A 27527-nucleotide genomic window follows, 5' to 3' on the forward strand; every position below is an offset into this window, starting at 1 on the left:
TGTGATCGCGCTACCTCACTCTACCTTTTCTCTGCAGTTGGCTACGGTTTAAACCCGAAGGCCTCCTCGGAGGAATGAACTCAGAACACTTCTCAGGCCACAGAAGCCAAATGCATCTCCGGCCCGGCCTGGAAGAGCCGAGACCCCAGGTCGGCCAGGGGGGCCTCGGCGGACGCTTGCAAATTCGGACTAAACGTGTGTGGGCCGAGCCGGCGCCGCGCTGGGCCGGCGCTACCGCGGGCCGGGCGGCGGGCGCCACGCGGCGGGGCTCCGTGCGGCGCCGCAGCCCCGCTCAGCCCGCTAGCGAGCCCGGGCTCCTAAGGGGGAGCCGTGCTGGGGGCGGCGGCGGGGCGGGGGCGGGAGCCGGGCGGCAGCAGCAGCAGCGCCCGTGGGGGAGGAGCAGCGGCGGCGGCGGCGGGCGGCTGGAGCTGCTGTGGCGACGGACGCGAGGCGGTGGCACAGGAGACCCACCCCTGCCCACATGGACAGTCGCAGAGGCCTCGGCTGATGCATTCGCGCCTGGGCGGGGTGGGCGGACGGCCGTAGCGGCGGCGGCGGCGGCGGCGGCTGCATAAGGAGCCGAGAGCACGGGGACGCCTCACGGTCGCGCAGACCTCGCCGCCCCGGCGCGGCGGGTGCGGCCATTTTACGGCCCGGGACTGAGGGAGGCGTGTTTGCGTGCTTGCCCTCAGCCCCTCTTCCTGCGGGCCCGCGGCTGGGGGAAGCTTCTCGGGCGGCCTGGGCGGGCGGTGGATGGGGAGTCGCGGGCCGAGAGGCAGCGGGCCCGGGAAACGCCGTCGCCGTCGTCGCCGCTCGCGTTCGTCCGGCGGGGCCTGAGCAGCCCAGGCCGCGGGTCTCACCGCCCGCCCGCGGATAGGCCCGGGAGCCGGCCTTCTTTTGTGTAGGCCCGTCCGGACGGGGGAGCGCCGCCCGCCTGACGGCCGAGTCCTAGGCCCGCAACCCTGCGGCGGCTACCCTCCTGCGGCGCGGCCCCTCATCCCGGCGAACGCGGCGGCGGCGGTGTGGGCCATGGATTAAGAAGGCGGCGGCGTGGGAGGAGGAAGATGGCGGCTGGCAAGAGCGACGGCAGCGCAGGGGAGATTACTTTTCTGGAAGGTACATCTATTTCTGCCCTTGCGGGGGTGGGGGGTGGGGAAATACAGGAAAATGTGGGCCCCTGATTCCCGGATATTCAGTTATGGGCGCCGGGTGGGTTGGGGGCGGGGGGGGGGGGCCGGCGGAGGACCGGAGGGCGGGGGCTCCGGGGCGATGGCGGGGAGGGAAGGTGCTGCGGGCGCGCTGGGTTCGAGTCCCCGCGGACCAGGGGCTTGGCCGGGAGCGGGGAGGCCGCGGGGGCGTCGGGGGCGCGGCCGCGAGCCGGATTCGGTGGGAGGGTGTCCTTTGAGAGTGCACGCGCGTCTTTGACATTTTTTGGTCTCTCTGTGGTGGCCTGAGAATGAGAGCACATTGCACTCAGGTTGTTTGGTGTTCATGTAAAGTTTAAAATTGCTAAGGTTGGATGAAATCGGGGGCCAGTCCACGTAGGGCGGGGAGAGGTAGTTTCTGAGTTTGTTTTATACCCCCCTGGTCTTTCTGTTTAGCAGAGCTTCAGCCTTCCTTTTGCAGCCAGCTTTCAGAGTAGGCCTGGCCCCGTCTGATAATCTTACGAAATGTGTTTTGCTAAACATATATTATAAAATAATTTATCTGAAAAAAAGAGAACGAGATTCACAATGTCAATTTTGGGACTGTCACCCAAGCTACTAAAGTTTGAGTGGTTCCATTTTTATTCAGTTGTGAGGAAAAGTTAAACATTTGCTGTAGGTGGACTAAGCCAGTCTTAAGAAAAGCTATACATTATTATTGGGGATGGTGGTTATGGGTAACGATATTGGCTCTTTGCCTATGTCTAAGGATTCCCCCAAATACGACTAAATTCGCTGTAGTTGCAGAGCAGGAATTCTGTAATGTTCATTGCTTACTTTGACTGTGAGTTCACTGTTTATGCTGGTAATTGGATTTATAAATATGTTTGGGAGAGCGGGTCTATCTGCTGTGCAGTGATTGCTAAGAAAAGATTAACTCCTTTTTGGATAATTTTGCAAAGATGAATTTCATATGAGGTATAAGCAGTAGTTTAAAAATAACTAATTCGAAACATTTCTGAATTAAGAAAGTACAACTTCACGGTGGTACAAGGTCCTGTAAGAGGGTGTTGAAGGATGGGTATGCCGTGTTTACAGTTTTATTAACTGCACCTGGAACAGTGCCTGGACCATAGTAGGTACTCATTATTAGTCTGATGAGCAAATAGGGACTAATAAAGGTGAGTGGGAAAAGAAATTTTAATTTTCTTAGTTCTTCCTTGGAGTGTAGCAGAGTAAAAAAAAATTATCTTGTTATGTAAACCAGCCTTTACTTAAAAATGATGATAGTTTTATATTAGATTTGTAGTAAGAAGATGTGGAAAGCTTGTAAGTTTTTCTGGCTTTATGTCATGTTTCTTCTGTCCTACCTCCATTCTCCTTTGGGCAGAATACTGTCAGAGGCTGAGAGTGGTGCAGTTTGTGTTACAGATGGTACTATGTGATGAACATAGGGAGGATAGGAAGAGAATAAGTAAGGCGAACAGGGCTAGTGTGATTTTGAAACTGTTGCTTTTATAGATACTTTTATTCTAACTTAAGGGCCTATGAATTGCTCTAGGGGATAAACTTGAGTTTCACCATGTCTCTTTCAGCGTTCTCATAAAGCAAGCAAGTGGTGCCCTGTTCAAAACGTGAGCATAAGGGAGAGGAAGGATTTCAGTTTTTCATATACTGTACTGAGTCTTTTGAAATAAATGGAATGATATTTAGTACTAGTTACATTTTTTTGTGTTTAATATTTTGTATTTAATTCTTTTGGTTCTTTACATTTTTAATGATAAAATACTCCAATATAACTTGCCAAATATTCATTCATCAAATATTTATAGCAGCCTGCTCTGTGCTATGCACTTTACAAAGGTGAATACAGCAGTGCATAAGATAGGGTCCTTGCCTTCATAGGACTTATATTTTGGTGGGAGGGACTTTTCATAAATAGGTAAAAATTAATCCATTTAAAAGTCTTACCCCATTTTTTCACATAGTTTTCTTCACTTTATTTAGATCTGCTCAGACCTGACAACCTACTTAAAATGTCATGCTGCCACACTCACATGTACAAACACGTGGCATTCCTTTTAATTGTTTTATTTTTAATGGTAGCACTTTTCACATGATAAATTTATATCTTCATGTTTTTTTAGTCCTGTTAAAATATAAGCTCCATGAAAGCAATGGCTTTATCTTTTCACCATCATTTTTCTTGCAGCTGGAGCATATTTATTTGTTGTTAATGAAGCAAACAAGATGATAATAGTGTGATAAAGGCTATGGAGGAAATAAAATATACAGAGCAGTGGATGAATGAGAAAACCATTTTACATAGTGTTATAAAGTCAGGAAAGGCCTTACTGAGGAGGTCACACCTGTGTTAAGGTAATACCTTAACTGTGGGACTAGAGTATGGAAGAGAGGATGTGTCTGTAAAGGTTCTGAGATGATACAGGATTCCACTTGTTTAAAAAAAGGAGGTCATTATGGCTGAAATGTACCAAGCAAAGAAGAGAGTGATGTGAAAGAGAGGCAGCAGAACATGCAAGATCATGAATTTTTATTTGATTCTGAGAAGTAGGAAGTCATTGAAGAGTTTGGGGGCAAAGGAGTGTAATGATACAATTTATCTTTTTAAAAAATCACTTTGCTCATGGAGTGAATTAGAGGAGAGCAAGAGTAAAAACAGGGGCATTAGTTAGGAGAATACTGTAGCAGTCTAAACAATAGATGGGCTTGGATTAGGAGGGTAGCAGTGCTGCTTGGGGAAAAGGAGTGGATAGATTGAAAATCCAGTTGGATTGTAGAGTTTACAGGACTTGAGGCATTGCATATTGAGGATCACAGTAAGGGAGGAAGCAAAGATGACTCCTAGGGTTTTGGTTTGAGGTGTTAGGGAGGGGGATTCCCTTTACTGAGATGGAGTAGACTGACAGAGGAATAAGAAGTAAGTTAATAGCTCTGCTTTTAAGAGGTGCTTGTTTGTCCTCCGTGCTCTAAATTATATTTTACATTCTTATAAACTATTAAGTAAAATACTAATTCTGTTTCCTTTTGTGGCTTCATTAGCGAAAAGGAGACCTACTGGTTACTATTGTACTTTATTTTGTTGGTATAGTATCACACTGAAATTGTGTGAATTTAATTAGGCCACAGCTTGTATTGAATTTTTTTCTTTCCCCTCTTTGATTTCTTTCTCTTCTATTCACTTAAGGTTGTCTTCTGCCCCTTCTCCCCTTGTGATAGATAGTTTGGCAGGTTTCTCTTTTGTTCATTCATTCAACAGACATTTATTGAGCAACTGTAATGTTGTAGGTACTGTACTGAGAGGCATGGTGGGGGAGGGGAGAGGTTTCCCCATGGAGTTTCCAGTCCAGTGAGGAGAGTCAGTAATCAAATAATCACACTTGTAGGTGTACATTTTCAACTGTCAAGTGCAACAAAAGGGCATTATTTCTAATAACGAGAATTTGATCTAATCAGGGCAGTTTGAAGGATGATTAGGAGAGGGAAAGGTGGAAAGAAAGCTTTCCAGCCAGAGGGAATACAATAGAGGAAGCATGGCATGTTTAGGGGACTAAAAGGACAGTATGGTGCTCATAAGGCGAGTGGTACCAGATGAGACTGGAGGTTAATATCATCAGGTTTGTTTCAAAAAAAGGTCATTGGCTACCACATGGAGGAAGCTCTAGAGAGGGGCAAAAGATCGTCAGCGAGATCAGTTAGGAGACTTGCAGTATAGGGCAAAGGTGATGGTAGTTATCTCGTTGGTGTAACCTTTCTTTTGATATTCTCCACCTTCTTCTCTCCTCTGTGGAACCTCTGGCAAGTCTACCTCCTCTCATTTGTTTTTTCTTTTTTATATTGCTGCTGTTCATTCTAGCTTTCTTTCCCTTTACCTTTTTTTCTTCTACCAGCTAATTGCCTCACCAATATTTTCTCCCATTTTCTCTGCTTTCCCTTTCGTGTGTGTGTGTGTGTGTGTGTGTGTGTGTGTGTGTGTGTGTGTATTTACTACTTTATTTTAATTCTGGGCCCATCTACCTTTGTGAACTCTTTCCACTAAATTGAAAAGACTAATCTAAACTATTGCAGTGTTGTCCTCTATACCAGCAAAATTGCTTATGCCTCCAAATGAAAAGTTTTCCATTTTCCCTTCACCATACATTATTTTTACGTATAAATGCAATTCAGAATCCAATCCACTTGTCACTTTTATTAGAGACAGTAAATACTTCACAATATCTCCTGAACTAAAGCACCATTTCTCCTAAATGTTTGTCATTCCAGGAATATGAGCAAGGTCTTTAGTTTCAGCCTGCCCAGGGGAACACACCACAAAGTTCTTCATTTAGCCCCACTCCTTCCTCTTTTGATTGTACTACTTTTAGAAGCTATACCATGATGTCATTCCTTATTTACTCCTTAGGCGTGTTTATTTCCTAGTTGCATTCCAGTTGAGTTGATAAATTCTACTTATCACTTGATTTCATGTACACTCACATGGAATAGCAGAGAAGAACTTCATGTGGAATGGAAGCAGTTTTCATTAGAAGTGCATTGAAAGCATGAAGTGAGAAGCCAGAATGCCAGGATTCATTGTTTAGCTCTATACCTAGGGGCTGTGTGATCTTGGATAGATTACTTAACCTTTGTGTTACATAAAGGTTAACAAGGATCCTATCCTATTTGTAACACAAGGATAATAATTGTGGTTCCCTCATAAGGTTTCCATGAAGATTAAATGTGTTACTCATAGTAAACTCTTAGAATAATTCCAGACATATAATTCCAAACACTCTGTGTTAGTTGGTATTATATTTATTTTCTTGGGTAGAAAAAAAAAACTTCTTTTCTTGCTTTTCTTCTCTTAATGCTTGCCTTCTCTCTTGTTTGAATTCTAGTTTTTATTGCTTTTCCTTCACTTACTAGCTTTCTTTTTCTAGGTATTAGCTGATTGTTGTTGATACTCTAGATTGACTAGTGTAGTGGGAGAGGAAAGAGAATGAAGTTATGTATTCCATATGTCTAGACTTCTATAAGTTAATTGTTCCTGTTATCATTACAAAAGTATGTTGACTGTTTGAGGAGATCAGGAGGTATAGAGGGGTTATATGACCTAGAGCAAGTTAGTGGGGCAGTCAGAACTGGAGCTTAGGACCTGTCCTATAGCCTTAACCTCTTTCAGCATTTCCTTCCTTCTTTCCTCCCTCCTTCCTTTCTTTACCTCTTTGCTTTCCCATTCTTCTTACCTGTTTAACCTTTCGGAGCAGGGGGGTGGGGGAGATGGAAAAATAATAGGGAATTATGGGGAGTTACCATTTACTGATGAAGCAGCACTCTTAAGAGGGCAAAAGCCAAAGCCACAGATCTCTTACGGCCCAACTTCAGAAATTACACAGTGTCACTTCTGTCACATTCGACTGGCCAGAAGTGCACAGAGCCGGCCCAGGTTCAAGGGTATGGGGAGTAGAACTATCATTCAACAGAAACAGTGGGAAAGAATTTGCAGCCATCTTTAATCCATGCAGCCATCTTTCCTCTCCCATATTTCCCTGGTTGTTGTATTTGTTTTTTTAATACTTTCAGCAAAGTCATAGTATTTCTTAAACTTGAAAATGATAGTTCTTTTGAGATCCAAAAGTTTCTAATTTCTGGACAGTTTAGGAAGCTAAAGGAAGAACAAAGTAGACCACACATTTGTAATTTGTTTCAAAAGTGTAAATAGTAACATAAACAGTCATGGGTTAACTTTTCTTTGATCAGGGACTGATTCAAGAATTTCTGAAACCAAGCAAGCATAAGTAAGAAGAAAAGAGGAAGAATGTTAAGAACTTTTCCTTCCTTTTTTTCTTTCATTCAGTGATGTCTGGGTCATGCTGGAGTTGTTATTGTAATCTTTCTCATTTTCATTATCTAAACTCTTAGGAAACGTGGTCACCACTATTTACAATATTAAAAATTAAACATTATCTTGATACAAAACACAACAGCTAATCCATAAAGTCAAAGGCAGACTGTCAGTCACAGTTACAACCCACTTCAGTTGTACACTTAAGTCACATTACTTGGAGTGATGCAATAGTGGATGATCCATTATTGTGAACTGCAAATTATGGTTGCCTACATCACCTAAAAAACAAAGTAGATATGCAATATCCATTTAACACTAAGAACGGTGTTACTTTCACTACTAAAATTGGAACAGTCCTAGGCAAACGGGGTTTATGTGGACACTGTGCCTTGTCCCAGGTTAACAACAACTACTTTGAGGCCATCTGAAACTACAGACTTGAGAAGTAAGACAGCAAGCCATATTCTCATCTTGTTTTGGGAGAGTTTTTTTGTTATTTCAAATACATTTCATGCTTGGTTTTAAATATGAGGGGTTTTATCCCTCCCACCTTAACTGCATTACAATCTTTGACATACAGCAAGGAGAAAGAAAAAAAAACAGTGCTGGTGTACAGTGTGTAACAAATGTACTTTATTTTTGGCAAAGACTGAAGCCATTTTTAAGGACATGAAGAGCTAGAAATTTCCTGAGACTTGTTTGAAGACTATGTAATAACCTTGTTGTCTTTCATATATTAAAAAAAAAAAATCTGCAAACTTTCTGCTTCCACAAGCTCCTATGTGTAAATCTGCCACTAAATCTTGGAGACATGGTGAAGATACTGCCTTTTACTACCATGAACTCTGGTGACTCTGTCTCCATGGAAACCAATATCTTCTCTGTCTCTGAAACTCCTGTGTCACTGTTTGGATGAGGTGGAATTCCATGTTTTGGCATTTAAACTTCTTTCTTCAGTTCAGGTTGGTCTCCATTCTGTATTATTACAGGAAATAAGAAAGAATTGTTTAATTTTGTCATTATAGCATTGTCTGCAAATCTTTATCAGTGTTTCCTTCACAAGTTTGAGTACCAACTCCTGAACCTCCTTTGTCTTCACCATCTACAGGCTTTACCTGTTTTTCAAGTTTTTCTTTTAAGTTTATTATGAAACTGTCAATTTTCTCCTTGTTGACTTATGCATTTGCACTTGCAGAATTAAAGTGTTTCATTGGTCAGTCTCATTGAATATTGAATTCCCCTGCCATCTTGATGGACTTCTCCCCTTTCCTTGGAGCAGAAGGAACATTAGAGCCATTTGTCTCTTGCAATCATTTCTTAAGTTATTCGTTTTCTGTCTTTGGAACTTTGTGTGCTTGAGATAATAGTATTTTTAGAGATTGTGTATTCTGTGTAATACACAACTGCATTACTTTGGGGTATGGCACCACTGCTTGATATTTCCATTCCATAGAAGATCAAGATGCTTCCAGCAACACCAACAGCATCAAACTGCTGCCTGATGTTGGCCTTGGACAGAACTGTAACTGTATGCCAGCATCCTGCCGAAAGATCCATAGAAACCCACTGAATGGAACGAAGAAGTAGATAAACTGAGACAACTCTGAACAATAGCTGGATCCTGAGGCAAAGAATATTGTGGTTTTGGTGGCTCACAGAGAAGTCTAATTTAATATTATTCCCAAAAATATAATATATTCAGGCTTCATCTTCAGTTAATATTGTACAGTCTATTGGTCTGTTTTCTGTATCAAAAAATAAAGATTTTTTAGCTTAGAAAAATCACCTTAGCTGGGTGATTTTTCTGCTTCATATAGTGTCTGTGGGGGTTATTCAGTGGTAGCTTGGCTGGCCTGGAGGTTCCAAGATAGCTTTATTCAAATGTCTGACTCTGGCAGGTATGGAAAGTTGGGCCCATCCTTCTCCATGTAGTCTAAAGGCCTCTTCATGTGGTCTCTGCAGCAGGGTACCCAGACTTGTAACATGGTGGCTTAGGGCTCCAAGAGACTGCGTTTGGAGAAGCTTGACAGTCTTTCCTGAGAAAGACTGGGGCTAAAGCATTACATACAGAGCCACTTACAATTGCTTTATTGAGATTTCCTGATGTTTGCATTTAATTCTCTTTACGTTTTCTTTTACCGCTTCTATATTTCTGAGTTGCAGAAGTGTTAGTGATCCTTTTTAAAAAATATATTGTTGTAAAACCTTATCAATGACAGTTTAAAAAGTTCTTAGGAAATATTTCACGTTTGTGTGGAATATAGAGAATAATATAGCAAAAAGTCATGTTCTGCTTCCTAGCCTAAAGAAAACATTAGTAATACAGTTGAAGCTGGGGTGAACTCTTTCTTGTTTTCATCTTCCTGCCTCCTCTCCAGGGGTAACCACCGTCCTTAATTTGGTAGTTATCATTCCCATACATTTGTTTGTACTTTATTCTTTATGTATGTATCTCTGAACCTGTGTATGAGCACAAATTGTTTTGAATGTTTAGAATATTTTATAAATCATGTCATACTATATTATTCTGTAAATTTTCATTCTTACAGCATTGTTTGAGAAATTAAATAATGTTGATAAGAATAACTCTGGTGTTATGACACATAGTATGAATATACTACACTTTATGCATTTCCTTTTTGTGGAAGTTAGGTTGTATCTAATTTTTTACTGTTACATACATTCCTACCATGCACGTCTCAGTATGTCACATATTGCTACTATGAACTTTTTTGTAAGTACACATCCTTGTGCATATGTGTGTGTTTCACTAGAGCAGAGGTTAGCAAACTTTTTCTGTGAAGGGCTAGATAGTGAATATCTTACACTTTGCGTTCCAGTCTGTCACAATTACTCAACACTGCCAGTTTAGCAAGAAGGCGGTTATAGATAATACATAAGCAAATGAGTGTGGCTATGTGCTAGTAAAACTTTATGGACACTGAAATATGAATTTTATGTAATTTTCTTATAACATGGCACATTACTCTCGTTTGATGTTTTTTTTTTCCCCCTCCTTGGCCATTTAAAAATGTAGAAGCCATATTCTTAGCTCATGGGCCTCATAAAAACAATCAGCAGGCCAGATTTGGCTGGGCCATACTTTGCTAACATCTGATCTAGGGTATTTCTTAGTAATGGAATTATCGGATCATGTGCAATTTCAGCTTCACCTAGGTATTGCCAAATTGATCTCCAAAGTGTTTTCACTAGCACTTTTTAAGTCTCCCTGTTTATACACATCATCACGCACCTAAAAACGTCTGATGTTTTAGTTTTTGCCAGGCTGATGGGGTTATCAGATGGTGGTTTGAAATACTCTGGTTTATAGTGAAGCTTGAGTATCTTTATTGCTGTATTTTAATAAATTATTCATTGTTCATTCAATATGCAAAAAATATTGAGTGCCAACCTAGAGTTAATCCCCATTCTCTGTGCTTGTGATGCATGAGTAAACAAAACAAAATACTCGCTGAGTTTCTTTTTGTTTTGGGGGTTGTTTTGTGTGTATTTCCTCTGTTCTTAATAGCTCATCTTCTGCACATTTTGTTTTTCTTTTGGAATGTTGGGGTGCTTTGTATAGTCTGGATAGTAAACCTAGGTTGACTTACATGTATTGAACATCTTACAAAATTATTGTCTTATTTTTAAATGCGTGGAATAATTTTATGAGCAAATTTTTTAAATATAGTCATTTATTGTTTTTTTCTTAATGTGCTTTTTGTGATACAAGAAATTCTTTGGTCATATTGGTCCCTTGTATTATAACTTATTTCTTTTTTTTTTTAATTGGAGTATTATTGCTTTACACTGTGCCAGTTTCTGCTGTGTAGCAAAGTAAATCAGCTGTATTTATACATATGTCCCCGTATCCCCTTGTTTGGTTGTATTAATTACTGTTCATTAGTTTTTAAGATAACTGTTTTTATGTGGCTGTACAGGCTGGGGTAACAAAATGTGGAAATCTATTTGTAGTGTATCTATTTCTTGTGTTTTTTTTGCATTTAAAAAAGTTTTTATAAAGACTTTATTAAATACTTGCAAACCACATATATGATAAGGGGTTAATATCCAAAATATATAAAGAACTCATAACTTAATAGCAAAAAACCCAAATTATCCAATTAAAAAATAGGTGAAGGACTTGAATAGACTTTTTTTTTCCAAAAAAGACATACAGATGGCCCACAGATACATTAAGAGGTGCTCAACATCACTAATTATTAGGAAAATGCAAATCAGAACCACCATGAGATATCATCTCACGCCTGTTAGTATAGTTGTTGTGAAACCATGATAACAGTGTACTGTTGGTGGGGTTGTAAAATTGGTACAGCCACTACGGAAAACAGTATGGGGGTTCCTCAAGAGATTAAAAGTGGAACTACCATATGATCCAGCAGTTCTACTTAATGTGAATATATCTGAAGGAAATGAAAACACTATGTTGAAGAGATATCTGTGCCCCCATAGTCATAGCATTGTTATTTATAATAGCCAAGACTTGGAAACAATCTAAGTGTCCATCAGTAGAAGAATGGATAAAATGGACTATTATTATTCAGACATTAAAAGGAAAGAAATCTTGCCATTTGTGACAGCATGGGTGGACCCTGCGAACATTATGCTGAGTGAACTAAGAATGCTGTGTGTTCTCACTTATATGTGGAATCTTAAGGAAAAAAAAAATCCCATGCTTATAGAAAAAGAAATCAGATTTGTGGTTTCCTGAGTCAGGGCATGGGAGGTAGGAGACTTGGATGAAGGTGGTCAAAAGGTACAAACTTCCAGTTATAGGATAAATAAGGACTGGGATTGTAATGTATAAAATGATGGATGGCTGTAGTTAATACCCCTATATGACATGTTTGGAAGTTGTTAGAGTAAATCCCGAGTTCTCATTACAAGGAAAAAACTTTTTCATTTCCTCCCTTCCCTTCCCTCTCTTCCCTTTTCTTTCTTTTCCTTCCTCCCTCCCTCCCTCCCTCCTTTTCATCTATATGAGATGATAGTTGATAACTGAACACATGGTAATCATTTCACAATATAAGTCAAGTCATTATGCTGTACACCTTGAACTTACACAGTGCTATTCAGTTATATCTCAATAAAACTGGCTGGGGAAGACTTTTTTTTTTCTTCTAACCATGCAAAAAGTTTACTTGTTTTTTTAAGACTTTTTTTTTTAAAAGCAGTTTTAGGTTCACAGCAAAATTGAGAGAGGAAGGTACAGAGATTTGCCATATACTGCCCACCCCCACAGCTGCAGCCTTCACCAATATCAACATCTCCCACCAGAGTGGTATGTTTGCTACCAATTGATAACCCTCCATTGACACATCATAATCACTCAGAGTCCATAGTTTACATTATGGTTCACTCATTGTGTGGTATAGTCTATGGGTTTCAACAAATGTGTAATGACATGTATCCATCATTATTGTATCATACACAGTATTTTCATTGCCATAAAAATCATTGTTCTACCTATTCATCCCTCAGCCCCTCCACCTGCACTTCACCCTGGCAACTACTGACCTTTTTACTGTCTGCATAGTTTTGCCTTGTCCAGAATGTCATCTAGTTGAAATCATACAGTAAGTGCCTTTCCAGGTTGGTTTCTTTCACTTAGTAATAGGCATTTAAGGTTCCTCCATGTCTTCATGGCTTGGTAGTTCTTTTATTTTTTTTTTACTTTTTTAGGTGCCAAATAGTTCATTGTCCAGTTACACCAGTTTATCCATCCACCTATCGAAGGACATAAGGATATCTTGGTTGCTTCCAGGTTTTGGCAGTTATGATAAAGCTGCTATAATATCTGCAGGTTTAGTGTGGATATAAGTTTTTAACACCTGTGGGTAAATATCAAGGAGTGCAATTGCTGGATCATATGGTAACAGTAAGAAACTGGCAAACTGTATGTTTTGTATTCCCACCAGCAGTGAATGAGAGTTCTGGTTGCTCCACATCCTCACCAGCATTTGGTGTTAGTTTTCCAGATTTTGGCTGTTTAATGGGTGTGTGGTGGTATTGTTATTTTAATTTGCATTTCCCTTATGACATATGTTGTGGAGAATTTTTTCATATACTTATTTGCCACGTGTGTATCTTCTTTGATGAGGTGTCTGTTAAGGTCTTTGGCCCATTTTTTCATCAGGTTGTTTTCTCATTTTTGAGTTCTTTGTATATTTTGGATAAAGTCTTTTATCAGATGTGTTTTTTTCAAATATCTCTCCCAGTCTGTGGCTTGTTTTCTAATTTTCTTGCCAGAGCAGAAGCTTTTAATTTTAAAGTCCATCTTATCAATTCTTTCTTTCATGGATTATACCTTTGGTGTTTTATTTAAAGAATCATCACCATACGTAAGAGTCATCCAGATTTTCTCCTCTGCTATCTTTTATGAGTGTTATAGTTTTGTATTTTACTTTTAGGTCTGTGATCCATTTCGAATTAATTTTTGTGAGAGGTGTAAGCTCTCTGTCTAGATTCATTTTTTTTGCATGTGAACGTCCAGTTGTTCCAGCACCATTTTTTGAAAAGACTATCTTTTGCTCTATTGTATTGCCTTTGCAGCCCTGTGAAGGAACAGAAGACTATGGTTATGTGGCTCTATTCTGGGCTCTGTATTCTTTTCCACTGATTTATTTGTTCTTTTGCCGATATCTCACTGACTTGATTACTGTACCTTTATAAATCTTGAAGTCAGGTAGTGTCTCTCCTCCAAATTTGTTGTTCTTAAATATCATGATGGCTCTTCTGGATCTTTTGTCTCCCCAAATAAACTTTAGAATCAATTTCTCAGCATCCACAAAGTAACTTGCTAAGACTTTGATTGCGATTGCATTGAATTTATAGATAAAGTTGGAAAGAACTGACTTCTGGACAGTATTGAGTCTTCCCATCCATGAACACAGAATATCTCTCCATTTATTTAGCATTTCTTTCATTCATCAGAGTTTTGTAATTTCCCTCTTATAGATTTTGTACATATTTTGTTAGCTTTATAGCTAAGTATTTTATTTTGGGGGTGCTAATGTGTTACTGTGTTTTTAATTTCACATTCACATTGCTCATTATTGGTATGTAGGAAAGCATTTGATTTTTTTGTATTAACCTTGTATCCTGCAGCCTTACTATAATTGCTTATTAGTTCCAGGAGGGTTTTCTTAGTGATTTTTTTTCAGATTTCCTACCTAGATGATCATGTCATCTGCAAAGACAGTTTTATTTCATTCTTCCCAATCTGTATCTCTCTTATTTCTTTTTCTTATGTATTGAATTAGCCGGAACAAAAAAGGACTGATAAGAGGGATCATCCTTGTCTTGTACCTGATCTTAGTTGGAAAGCTTCCATTTCTCACCATTATGTATGATGTTATTTATAGGTTTTTGTAGATAAATTAAGGAAATTCTCCTGTTTTCTTAGTTTGCTGAGTGTTTTTACCATGAATAGGAATTGGATTTTATCAGATACTTTTTTTGCATCTATTGATATGATCATTTGATTTTCCTTTTTTTAGCTTATTGATGTAATGGATTACATTAACTGATATTTGAATGTTGAGCCAGCCTTGGCATAGCTGGGACACATTCCAACTCAGTCATGGTGTGTAATTCCTCTTATACATTGTTGGATTCAATTTGCCAATATTTTTGCATCTATGTTCATGAGAGATATTGGTCTATAGTTTTCTTATTATGTCTTTGGTTTTGATACTAGGGTATCGTTGGCCTTGTAGAATGAGTTAGAAAGTATTCCCTCTGCTTCAGTCTTCTGAAAGAGATTGTAGAGAATTGGTAAATGTTTGGTAGACTTCTTCAGTGAATCCATCAGGGCCTGGTGGCTTCTGTTTTGGGAAATTATATAATTAGTTATTGATTCAGTTTCTTTACTAGATATAGGCCAATTTAGGTTGTCTGTTTCTTATTTTTTGTTTTTCTTCTTGAGGTTTTGGGGGTTTTTTTTTTGGCCACTTGTATCTTTCAAAGAATTGGTCCATTTCATCTGGGTTATCAGATTTGGGCAGAGTTGCTTGTGTTATCCTTTTAATGCCCATGGGATCTGTAGTGATGTCCTCTCTTTCATTTCTTTTCTCTTCCTCTTTCTTTCTTTCATAACTTTTATTGGAGTGTACTTGATTTACAGTGTTGTGTTAGCTTCAGGTTACGGTAAAGTGAATCAGTTATACATATATCCACTCTTTCTTTAGATTTTCCCGTATAGGCCATTATAGGGTATTGAGTAAGTTACCTGTGCTATATAGTAGATCCTTGTTAGTTATCTATTTTATATATAGTAGTGTGTATATGTTAATCCCAGTCTCCCAATTTATCCCTCCCTCCACTCTTCCCCCGATGCCCCCCGCCCCCCCATGATCATAAGTTTGTTTTCTGCATCTGTGACTCTGTTTCTGTTTTGTAAGTACATTTGTACCTTTTGTTTTTTGTTTTTTGTTTTTATTTTTTTAAGAACTTTTATTGAGATATAATTGACATACAATAAACTGTATATTTAAAGTGTACAATTTGATATTTTTTTCTTATTAATAATGTATATATGGCAGTCCCAATTTCCCAATGAATAAGCTCATTTGTACCACTTTTTAGATTCCATATATAAGTAATGTCATATGATATTTGCCTTTCTCTCTTTTTCATCTCTGATGGTAGTAATTTGTATTCGCATTCTTTTTTTCTTGGCCTGTCTAGAGGCTTATTGGTTTTATCAGTCTTATCAAAGAACCAGCTTTTGGTTTCATTGATTTTTCTGTTGATTTCCTATTTAAATTTGTTGATTTGTGCTCTAATTTTTATTATTTTTCTGCTTACTCTGGATTTAAGTTGCTCTTTTCCTAGTTTTGTTGGAAGGAATCATAGATGATTTACTGTAGGTCTTTCTAATTTATGCATTAAATGCCATAAATTTTCCTCTAAGCACTGCTTTCACTACCTCTCACAAATTTGGTAAACTCTGTTTTCATTTTCATTTAGTCCAAAATGATTTTATCTTGAGATTTCTTTATTGACCCATTTGTTGTTTTGAAGTGTGTTTAATCTCCATGTATTTGGGGATTTTCCAGTTAATCTTTCTGGAGTTGACTTCTAATTTAATTCTCTTGTGGTCTTAGAATAGACACTATGTGAGTTCTGTCATATAAATTTGCTAAAGTGTGTTTTATGGCCCAGAATGTGGTCCTTGTGAATGTTTCATGTGAGCTTGAGAAAAATGTGTATTTTCCTGTTGTTGGATGAAGTAGTCTATAGATGTCAATTATCTCCAGCTGACTGATGGTATTATTAAGTTTAGCTATGTCCTTACTGATTTTCTGCCTGCTGACTCAGTCCATTTCTGATACAGGAGTTTACACTATCCAACTGTAATAGTGAATTCATTTATTTCTCCTTCTATTTCTACTAGTTTTTGTCTCACATAATTTAACACTGCTGTTAGGTACGTACATGTTAAGGACTGTTATGTCTTCTTGAAGAATTGACCCTTTTAATATTGTGTAAATGCCCTTCTTTGTCCCTAATAACTTTCCTTGCTTTGACATTTGCTTTGTCTAAAATTAATATAGCTACTACTGCTTTCTTTTGGTTATTGCTGGCGTTGTCTTTCTCTGTCCTTTTACTTTTTAATCTATATGTGTCTATGGGTTTCTTGTATATAGTATGTAGTTGGATTTCATTGTTTGATCCATTCTGACAATGTTTATGTTTTATTTGGTGCATTTAGAACATTGATATTCAATTTTTTTTTGTTTGTTTATTTTAAATCCAGAACTTAGAAGTTTATTAAATTCTTTTTGAATTCCTAGGGTGGCTGTAAACTGTTTTCACATGTTCATAGTTTAGAGGAATGTGACTATCACAGTTATATGGACTTCTGCCTAGGAGGCCCACCAATGCTACACAGTAGTTTTGTGTTTCCATAATCCAGTCCTAACATTGCCAGTGCTCTCCACACCCAGCAAGGGTCCATCCTGCCCATTGCTTTTGATTGTAATTATTGATACAATTGGATTTGATTGTGATTATTGGTATAGTTGGGTTAATGTCTACCATATTTTTTTACTACTAGTTGCTATTTGTTGCCTCTGTTCTTTGTTCTTTTTTTTGTTTTCCAGTCTTTTTCTGCCTTTTGTGTTTTTGACTGAGCATTTTATATAATTCCATTTTCTCTCCTTTCTTTGCGTTTCAGAGGTACTTAATTAAAAAAAGAATTTAGTGGTTCCCTTAATGTTTATGTATATATCTTATGTGTGTGTATATATATATGCTTAACTTAAGTAAAAGGGAAATGAATAACAACAAAGATACAAGGGATAGGAGGGAGGAATTAAGATTATCTTGTTATTGTCTGTGAAGTGGTATAATGTTATTTGAAAGTGAATTTGAGATTGGGACTGCCATATATACATTACTAATAACATTATACTACTTCACAGACAATAACAAGATAATCTTAATTCCTCCTTCCTGTCCCTTGTATCTTTGTTGTTATTCATTTCCCTTTTACTTGAGTTAAGCATATGTATATACACACACATAAGATATATACATAAACATACATAATCAAATACCATGTTGCTGTTATTTTGAACAAACTGTTACCTGTTATTACGAATAAGAAAAACAAAAGTTTTAATCTTGTTTTCACTTATTCCTTCTCTTAATAGTCTTTCTTTCTTTATATACATTCAAGTTTCTGACCTACATCATTTTTCTTCCCTCTAAAGAACTTTTTTTTAACATTTGCAAAACAGGTCTTGCAAAACAGCAGCACGTTCTCTCAGTATTTGTCTAAAAGACTTATTTTTCCTTCACTTTTGAAAGATAATTTCACAGGGTACAGAATTCCAGAGGGTTTTTCTTTTTTCTCAACACTTTATATTATTTGTTGCATGCATTGTTTGCTTGATTTCTTGTTCGCATGATTTCTGAGGAGAAGTCAGTTAAAATTCTTATCTTTGTTCCTCTGTAGGTAATGTTTTTTTCTCTCCTACCACCCCCCACACCTGCCTCTTTCGGCATTTCCCCCCCGCTGTGGTTTGAAAATGATATGCCTAGGTGTAGTTTTTAGATTTATTCTGTCTCTGAGCTTCCTGGGTCTGTGGTTTGGTGTCTCATTGTTAATTTGGGGAAATTCTCAGTCATTATTGTTTCAATTATTTCTTCTTTTCTTCATTTTCCTTCTGGTATTTCTATTAAATGTATGTTACACCTTTTGTAGTTGTCCCAGGATCCTTCATTGTTTTTTGTTTTTTCTGTCTTCATTCTCTTTGTTGTTCAGTTTCGGAGGTTTCTATTGATATATACTCAAGTTTAGCAATTCTTTCCTCAGCTGTGTCCATTCTGCTAATAAGCCCACCAGAGGCAGTCTTCATTTCTGTTACATGTTTTTTTATTTCTAACATTTTTTTTTTGGTTCTTAGGATTTCCATCTCTCTGCTTATATTGCACATCTGTTCTTGCATGCCGTCTACTTTAACCGTTCGAGCCCTTAGCAGGGTAATTATAGTTTAAATTCCCAGGTCGATAATTCCAACATCCATGCCATGTCTGGTTTTGATGCTTGTTTTGTTTCATCAGATTGTGTTTTTTGCCTTTTAGTATGCCTTGTGATTTTTTTTCTTAATTGCTGCCCACAATATACTGGGTAAAAGGAACTGCAGTGAATAGGCTTTTAGCAATGTGGTGTTAGGTGTGGGGTAAGGGGAAACATTCTATTAGTTCTGCAGTTAGGACTACAGTCCTGGGATTAGGTCTCAGTCTTCAATTCAGTGAGCCTACGCCTCTGAATTGTGAACTTTCCAAGTGTTTCTCAGTATTTTTTTTTCCTCTTAGGTGAGACACGATGGCTAGAATGGGCTGGTGTTAGATATTTCCCTTCTCCCAGCTGGAGTTGGGTCAGTTAGGGTTTAATAAAACTTCATAGATTAGCTACTTAACTCTGAGTGTAGGCCTTGTTAAGAATAGAGTGCTCTGTTGTGTTTCAGTATGGTTCTTTTTTCCCCTCTCCCTGATGGAAGCAAGGGGAGGGGGGGATTTTTCTCCATTATTTACTGTGAGAACCTGGTCAAGCTCCTGGAGGTGAAACTCACAAGAGTGGGGCCCCCTCTTATGACTGGATACCCCTAGAGTTTTTAACCCTCAGACTTGTAAACACTGAACCTCCATCAGTTTGAAGTTCACAGTTTAGGTTTTCCTACCCCAGTACTGGATCTTGTGGTAGTTGTAAGACTAGTACAAAGAATTTTCATATGCCCTTCACTTATTTCCCCCAATATTTTGACATTTACCACAATTACTTTATCATATTCTCTAACTGTATATGTTTATATACGCATACTTTTTTTTTTCCTGAACTGTTTGAAAGTAAATTTTAGGCATACTGCTCATTTACCCCTAAATACTTCATTGTCCTACCTCTTCTTTTTTTTTTCTTTTTTGAACTATACGTTCTCTTAAATTACTACAGTGCAGTTAGCAAAATCAGAAAATTAACATTGATATAATACTGTTATCTACTCTATAGACTTTATTTCAATTTTTACTGACTGACCCAAAATGTTCTTTAGAGCAAAAGGGAAAAAGATTGTGGTTCAGGGCCCAATTTAGGATCACATATTGCATTTATTATTTGTATCTCTTCTGTCTCCTTTAATCTGGAATAGCATTCTAGTCTTTCTTTACCTTGACATGTTTAAAGTATACTGGACAGTTATTTTGTAGTTTGGGTTTATCTGATGTTTCCTCATGATTAAATTTAGACTATGTGTTTTTTAAAGAAATGCCATAGTAGTGATCTTCTGTCCTGTTACTGGTGAAATTAAATTTGGTTGCTTAGTTAAGATCATGTTTGCCAGGTTTCTCCACGGAAAGGTACTATTTTCCCCTTAGTGATTAATAAATATTTTGTGGGGAACTACTTTGAGACAATATGAATATATTTCTTGTCAGATTTAACCTGTTAGTTTTAGCTTCTTCCCATTTATTAGGTTCAGCATTCCTTGGATGATGCATACCTGAATCAGTTTTTATTGTAATGGTTCCCAAATGATGATTTTCCACTTTTAACCTTTTTTTTAAAGAACTTTTATTGAGATACACTTAACATACAATAAACTGCATATATTCAGAGTGTACAACTTGCTATTTTTTTTCTTATTAGTAATGTATGTATGGCAATCCCAATCTCCCCAGTTTTATCCTTCTTATTGTACTTTTGTTAGTTCACATTCTACTAAATACTTGTTCTTTAAAAAAAAAATTAGATTTTCTTCTTTCCTTCAGATACCTAGTACCTCCAGTTTTTGAGCCCTTCTGGGGCTCTGTACATGAGCAAGTTTGCTTCTTCTTTGCTTTCCTCACCTCTTGTAGGCATTTTCTCCCCTTGCCATACTGTACCAGCTAGGATCTTCACTACATAGTTCAAGAGAACTGTTTATAGCTTATTGCAGGGGGAAAGTTATGATGTTTTCTGAAGGTTTTTGTAGTTCTTTTTTTTGTATTCCTTCTATATACCTAATTTGCTAAGAGTTTTTGTTTGTGAATTACATTCATAATTTTCAAATGTTAACTCTTGCTTTTAGAATAAACCCTACTTGATTGTAATATATTATTATCTATCACTGGATTTGATTTACTAATATCTTATTTAGAGTTTATATCTGTCTTCATAAGCGAGTGCTTGATAATTTCCTTACTCAAGTGTCATCAGGTTTGGGATCAGGTATTCTGACTTCATAAAATGAGCTGCGAAGTATTCCTTCTTTATCTTTTTTTTTTTTTTCCTGGAATAGTTTATATAGATTTGTTGCTATTTTTTAAAAGTTTGAAAGAAATTATGGGAGAAATCTTCTGGGTCTGAGTTTTTTTTTACAGAAAGATTTATAATAATTCAGTTTCTTTTATTGACAGCAATGTTCAAAACTTTTTCTTATGTCAGTTTGATAATATTTGTGCCCTCATAGGTGTCTAAGCTTGCTTCTCTAGTCAACGCATCAGTTCTACCCATCCATCAATTTTTTTTTCCTTTTAAAAAGAATTTTATTGAGGTATAATTGACATACAATAAACTGCATATATTTAAAGCATACAATTTGGGAGATTGGGATTGCCGTATACATTACTAATAAGAAAAAAATCTCAAATTGTACTTTAAATATATGCAGTTTATTGTATGTCAATTATATAATTATATCTCAGTAAAGTTCTTTAAAAAATAAAAATAAAAAATAAAGTGTACAATTTGATTTATTTTTCTTATTAGTCATCTATTTTATACATATTAATGTATGTATGGCAATCTCAATCTCCCATTTCATCCCACCTCAAACCCCCCTGCTTTACCCCCTTGGTGTCCATATGTTTGTTCTCTATCTCTGTGTCTCTGTTTCTGCCTTGCAAACTGGTTGATCTGTGCCATTTTTCTAGATTCCGCATGTATGTGTTAATATACGATATTTGTTTTCTCTTTCTGACTGACTTCACTCTGTATGAAAGTCTTTAGGTCCATCCATGTCTCTACAAATGAGCCAATTTCATTCCTTTTTATGACTAATAGTCCATTGTATTTATGTACCACATCTTTTATCCATTTGTCTGTTTATAGACATTTAGGTTGCTTCCATGACCTGGCTGTTGTAAATAGTGCTGCAATGAACACTGGGGTTCTTTTTGAATTATGGTTTTCTCTGGGTATACGCCCAGCAGTGGGATTGCTGGGTCGTATGGTAGTTCTGTTTTTAGTTTTTTAAGGAACCTCCGTACTGTTCGGAGATACAGGGTTGATTTTTATGTATTTCTTACATAGTCATGTATCCCCTTCCACATTTTTATTGTTTTACTGATTTGAGCTTTTTTCCTGTAGCAAACTCACATGTATGGAATAGTGTAAATTAGCAAAAACATTTTAATGTGTTCTTTTTCTCTTTAGAGGAAATAGTCAAAAGGCAAGCAAATTAAAATAAAATCTTGACTAAGCAAAGAGTTTGGGAAATGCTCAATTTTATTTTATATTGAATAGCTCTATTAATGAATACTTATCTGAGTTTGTTTTTATTTCAGCTTTGGCTAGATCAGAATCTAAAAGAGATGGTGGTTTTAAAAATAATTGGAGCTTTGATCATGGAGAAGAAAGTGAAGGAGATACAGATAAAGAGTAAGAATTCTTTTTTTCCCCCCTCAGATATTTTATTATAAGAATGAAACTTTTCATTAGAAAAACAATTTATATTCCATGGAAATATTGTTAAGAGTATGGTATTCTTAAGAAAACACTGAACTCTTTTACAGTAACATCAAGAAGAAAAAACGCAATTTTCTTATTGGTAAATAATTTTGCGGTTATATTTCTTCATCTTTTGAAATGTATAGATACATGTGTATAATACTTGTAACCTTATAATTAAAAGTCAACCATACTACAGATTTCATATTAAAGAAATTGTTCTTTTTTTAAAAAAAAAAATGACATTCTGTTCACATAGTAATTTGAAAAGCCACCATTTATCAGGAGTAAATGAACCCAGATTATGATTCCTGAAATTTTAAGAAAGTTTAGTGTCTTTCCAATTGCGACTCCCCCCACCCCCGATCACATTCATCTTAAATTGCTACCAGAGAAAGCAGACACCCTATAAATGATAAACACAGGTGTTGACCCAGACAGAAGTTAAGCAAAGCGTTCGTTATACTTTGTTAATGTACTTGGAATGACTGCTGTAAATTTTTAAAGAGTTTTAATAGAACTTTTTGCATGTCTTGAGATTTGTATTACAAATTTAGCATTGCTCTTAGTTTCTTGGTTTACTGATCTGGTTTCCCACTGGCCAGAACAAACAGCAAATTAAGAGACACACAAATATATACACTAAGTTCTACCAAAACTGCAAATATTTTTTAGAAATTTTACACAGGAAGTCATTCAGAGTATATTGGCTAAATATTGTAGGTGCTTCACTTCTGTCTGGGCAACAGCTCCGTTCCTCATTACCACTTTATGTGCCTTCACCTATGAGATGTTGAACTGAAGTGAAGTTTTGTTTGAAGGAGAGCTTTGAACTGGTAAGTTTCTCACTCAAAATTGGCATTTTATGGTCTTCTTTCTTTTCTTTTTACTTCTGATTATATTTTATTACAGACATTTGTTATTTATGTAGTTTCAAAAAATTAGACTTAAATCTGAAATTGAGTAGACCACCTTTAAATGTTAAAAAGTATACCATTTTTTAAGCATTTTTGTAAAATGTTTGCAGGAGGGAATTTTTAGCATTTAAAACGTTGGGATGTATACAAACAATAATGAAACAAACATTTTACATTTTTATTAAAAATAGCTAAGATTTTACTAAAAATATCTTAGAGTTGTCTTCAGGAGGGTGTATTTTGACTTTCTTTGTTAGAAGACTTGTCATGATTATACAAAAAATGTGTCTTTTAAGGTGCTACCTGTTCTGTATATTTCGTTTATGAATTGTACTCTTTGGTTTATCATTCATATTATGTTCAGATTAACATGAACTGTTAGTTTATTAACATGAACTGTTAATAAATATATCGGTCTGGTCTTTTAGACTCAAGCCAGTGATTCCCAGTGAAAGGTCGATATTTCCCATAATGGTAGAGGTATAACTATTTTATTGAGTTAATACCATTGGAATTACTTTCTTTTCATTAACTAAGGTTTTCTTACCAGTATGTTTCTTAACCTCTATTTTGTTTTTCAGTCCTTTTCCCCTAATTTAAAATCCAAGACAGAAAGGAAAAATGAGTGACTATATATGAAATCGATAGTTAAGAAAACAAAAATTGTGTGTTCATTTATGGCAGAGGTCAATAAACAATGGCCTACCTACTGGATTTTGTTATAGTTTTATTGGAACACAGCCACACATATAGTATATGGCTGCTTTCATACTACAGTGTCAAAGCAAAGATGAGTAGTTGCTTACAGAGACTGTATAGCCTGCAAAGTCTAAAATATTTACTCTCTGGCCCTTTACAGAAAAAGTTTGCTGATCTCTATATTAGGTGAGCAAAGAGGATAATGAAAACTTCTGGATTTAATGTATGGGTTGTAATTGTCACTTAAGGTTTTTTCCTCCTTATTTTCTATGTAGTGAGGCAAATCTACTCAGTGTAGCTGAAGATGAGGATTCTGAAACCTCAAAAGGAAAAAAGGCAAGTGTTGCTTTTTAATTTTTTTTTTAGGTTGTATTCAAAAAACTAATACTTCAAAAGAATATTTGTATTTTTGATTGTAAGTCCCAACCACCCACTTTCCTACCTGAAAGGCACATGGTATTCCCAGTTTCTTACCCCATCAGAAATAATTTATCACAAAGAAAATATATATTCTCGCCCCACCCTCTTAGTCTTTCACCATTGGTGGTATATTGTACATACTTTTTGTAATCTTACTCTGTAAAATTAATATATCTTAGAGACCAACCATGAGAGTTCATTAAAATCACCCTCGTTCTTTTCAGTAGGTGCATGGTATGCCATTGTATGATGTACTGTGTTATCCAGCATTACCATATGGAAGGATCTTTATGGTGTTTATTATCTACCTTTTTTCCCCAAGTAAAATAATGTTGAGGAAGTTAGCCTCTATATGGGTTATTTTGCACACATACAAGCATGCTGCAGGGTGACTTTCTAGAAGTAGAGCTGCTATATCAGGACAGGTACATTTCTAATTTTGTTATTCCTGATTTACACTTTTACCAGCAGTGTCTGAGCATGGCTGTCTCCCCACTCTTTTCTAACAGTGTTATTATCCTTTTGATCTTTGCAGTGAAAAATAGTATCTCAATGTAGTCTTAATGTGCATTTCTGTTGCTATGAGTGAGGTTGAACACCTCTCTCATAATGTGTGTAGTCCATTTGTTTCCCTTTTGATAATTGTTACTTAATATCCTTTGCGCATTTTTCTATTTGGTTTTAGAATATTATTGATTCATAGGAATTCTTTTTATATTGAGTCTAAGATACACATTTTCCACATTTTTGACATCTCTGAAATCTAACTAGGTGTATCTTATGATGATGGCATTACATAGTTTAGTTAAAAAATTTTTTTTGCACATTAGTATATACAGTAATAATGCATCTTATAATGGATTCTTAGATTTGACAAAATATGGTATTTTGGAGAAACTGCCCTACTGCTGTGATACTAATTATTCATATTTTAAACTAGTTTTTTTCACTAGTCTTTTGTCTTCACTTTTGGTGGTTATTGCCTTGGAGAAATGATACTTTCTTACATTGTCAAATATAACACTTTATTTCTTTGTTAGCTTTTGGGTTTAGTGTCTTGATTCCTAATGATGTTAGCTTAGTTACTTACTTGCTTTGTCCTATTAGACAAGTTAAATAGTTTCACAATACCAGTACACATATAGTTACTAATAAAATGATTTAAAATTATTTTGTTTTATTTCCTTGTTGGTGTTGATAGTGTATCTCACTAGGTATATCCCACTAGAAAGGTATATTCAAATTACTGTGTTTTAAAGTCACTTGAAATTATCTTTTCCTGGTTTGTAATTCCACCAGGTGGATGAGAGTTAGGTTTATTTATTTATTTTAACTCTGTTTTTTATTTTGAGGAATTGCTTTTTAAAAAATGTTTTGGATTTAATTTGTTTTATAATTATGCAAAAGATTTTTTCATGGTTCCAAAGTCAAATCTACAAAAGAAATTTTATTCAGAAAAGTCTAGCTTTTGTCCTGGTTCCCTCTCTCCCGTTTTTAACCTGTGGGCAACCTGTTTTTAAAATTACATGCCTTAGCCTTCCATTGTCTTTTTGTCTATTTTAAAAATATTAGAATATACCACCCTTCTTGGAGAAACTCTCCACATTGTTTGGCACCTTGGTTTTTCTTTACTTGGTAGTATAGTCTGTAAGATCCCTCCACAGCAAAGTATTTCAAGATCTTTATCATGTTTTATTGCTCCATAGTACTCCAGTGAATGGATGTGCTATAGATATATAGATATTCAGTTGATAAGCAGAGGTTCTTCTCAGTCTTTTGCTTTAATAAAGCCTGTGCTTATACCTTTTCACATCTTCACAGTATATTTGTAGGATAGACTTCTAAAATTGCAGTTGCTATTTCAGAAGGTAAATTTACATGTGATTTTGCTAAATATTGCCAAATGCCTCATTCATAGGCGTTAAGATTTACCATTCTTGCTAGTAATGTATGAGAGTTACTACTCTAACTTTAGGGAGTTTATGGTCAAACTTGAATTTTTGCCAATTCTAGAGACTTTTAAAGTTGCTTTTTCTCCCTGTCTTTGTGGGGTTTTTTTCCCTCCACAAAATCTCTGTTTTGACATAATTTTGGGAGTTTATAGAATTTAAAGTTTTTCTCAGTACTATAAAGTTTTTCTTTATAAGGTTACACTGAAAAACTGTCAGGTTTTTTACATTGCAGTTTTTTCTGTCTTTTAACATTTTGATTCCTTAGAGTGGTGCTGTTCAGGTGTTTTTCAGGTGGGCACAAATGTAGTGAGCTTTGTAGGTAAAACTATTTCTGTTGATTTTTAACATATATGTATTTGAACTTCATATGATATATTTTTATGCAGTTGAAAATCTTTTAATTATTATACTTTATAGGTGTACATTCACTGAAATTTAATATTAAACCATCTTGTCACTAAAAGTTCTAAGTATTAAATTTTTTTGCTGGATTGAGTTATGTTTATAATTGCTAATAAACATGTAATTATTAAACTTATTGTGTAGAATTATATTGGAAATGTATTTCTTAAAATAGATGATGTTGATGTTTTCCTTCCTTATTCATGTATCCATAAATATTATTTATTGCTATAATAAAACTTTCAACAGTAATTTTCTTTTCAAACTTTTTAAAGATATAAGTGCTGAGAAATCTTTTTTTATATAACTTTATTTATTTATTTATTGGCTGCGTTGGGTCTTAGTTGCTACACACAGGCTTTCTCTAGTTGCAGTGAGTGGGAGCCACTCTTCATTGTGGTGTGCAGACTCCTCACTGTGGTGGCTTCTCTTGCTGTGGAGCATGGGCTCTAGGCGCACGGGCTTCAGTGGTTGCGGCACATGGCTCAATATTTGTGGCTCACGGCTCTAGAGCGCAGCCTATGTAGTTGTGGCACATGGGCTTAGTTGCTCTGTGGCATGTGGGATCTTCCTGGAGCAGGGATTGAATCCATGTCTCCTGCATTGGCAGGCAGACTCTGAACCACTGTGTCACCTAGGAGGTCCAAATGCTGAGAAATCTTGGTCACATAATAAATAGATGGATACCAAAAGAGTTTTGCTATAGCATTAACCTTCAGTTCTTTCCTTTTTTGAATTAAATGGCAGAAATCACATGGCAATATAATAAAAGTTTAAAAGTTAAAAATAATTTGTAATCCAGTCTTTAGATTTATTGTCTTTCTGAATTTTGGGGAAATATACAAAAAAGGCTTTATTAAGGCTTAATGAGTGGGTTATACTTGTTACTTTTAGATTCCTTTTAGATTC

The 27527-nt window shown here is 36.6% G+C and overlaps 1 protein-coding gene and 1 pseudogene across 6 annotated transcripts in view; one reads left to right on the forward strand and one right to left on the reverse strand.

Annotated features, from left to right (window-relative positions):
- The first annotated feature begins 910 nt into the window (after window positions 1-910).
- The window catches only part of SENP6 (SUMO specific peptidase 6), a 104254-nt gene continuing 77637 nt past the window's right edge, over window positions 911-27527 (forward strand). For 4 of the 6 annotated variants that reach the window (XM_057737706.1, XM_057737707.1, XM_057737708.1 and 1 more), the window contains exons 1-3: window positions 911-1116; window positions 22066-22159; window positions 24120-24180. In XM_057737706.1, the coding sequence (XP_057593689.1) occupies window positions 1065-1116; window positions 22066-22159; window positions 24120-24180 (207 nt within the window). In that variant the 5' untranslated portion in view covers window positions 911-1064. Of the gene's footprint in view, window positions 1117-22065; window positions 22160-22951; window positions 23065-24015; window positions 24031-24119; window positions 24181-27527 lie in introns of those variants that run through there. The other 2 variants (XM_057737709.1, XM_057737714.1) reach the window with 2 other exon arrangements.
- On the reverse strand, window positions 7862-8679 carry LOC130855494 (protein LSM14 homolog A-like; annotated as a pseudogene).

The sequence above is a fragment of the Hippopotamus amphibius genome, chromosome 6, assembly GCF_030028045.1.
Source record: "Hippopotamus amphibius kiboko isolate mHipAmp2 chromosome 6, mHipAmp2.hap2, whole genome shotgun sequence".
Classification (NCBI taxonomy): Eukaryota; Metazoa; Chordata; class Mammalia; order Artiodactyla; family Hippopotamidae; genus Hippopotamus; species Hippopotamus amphibius.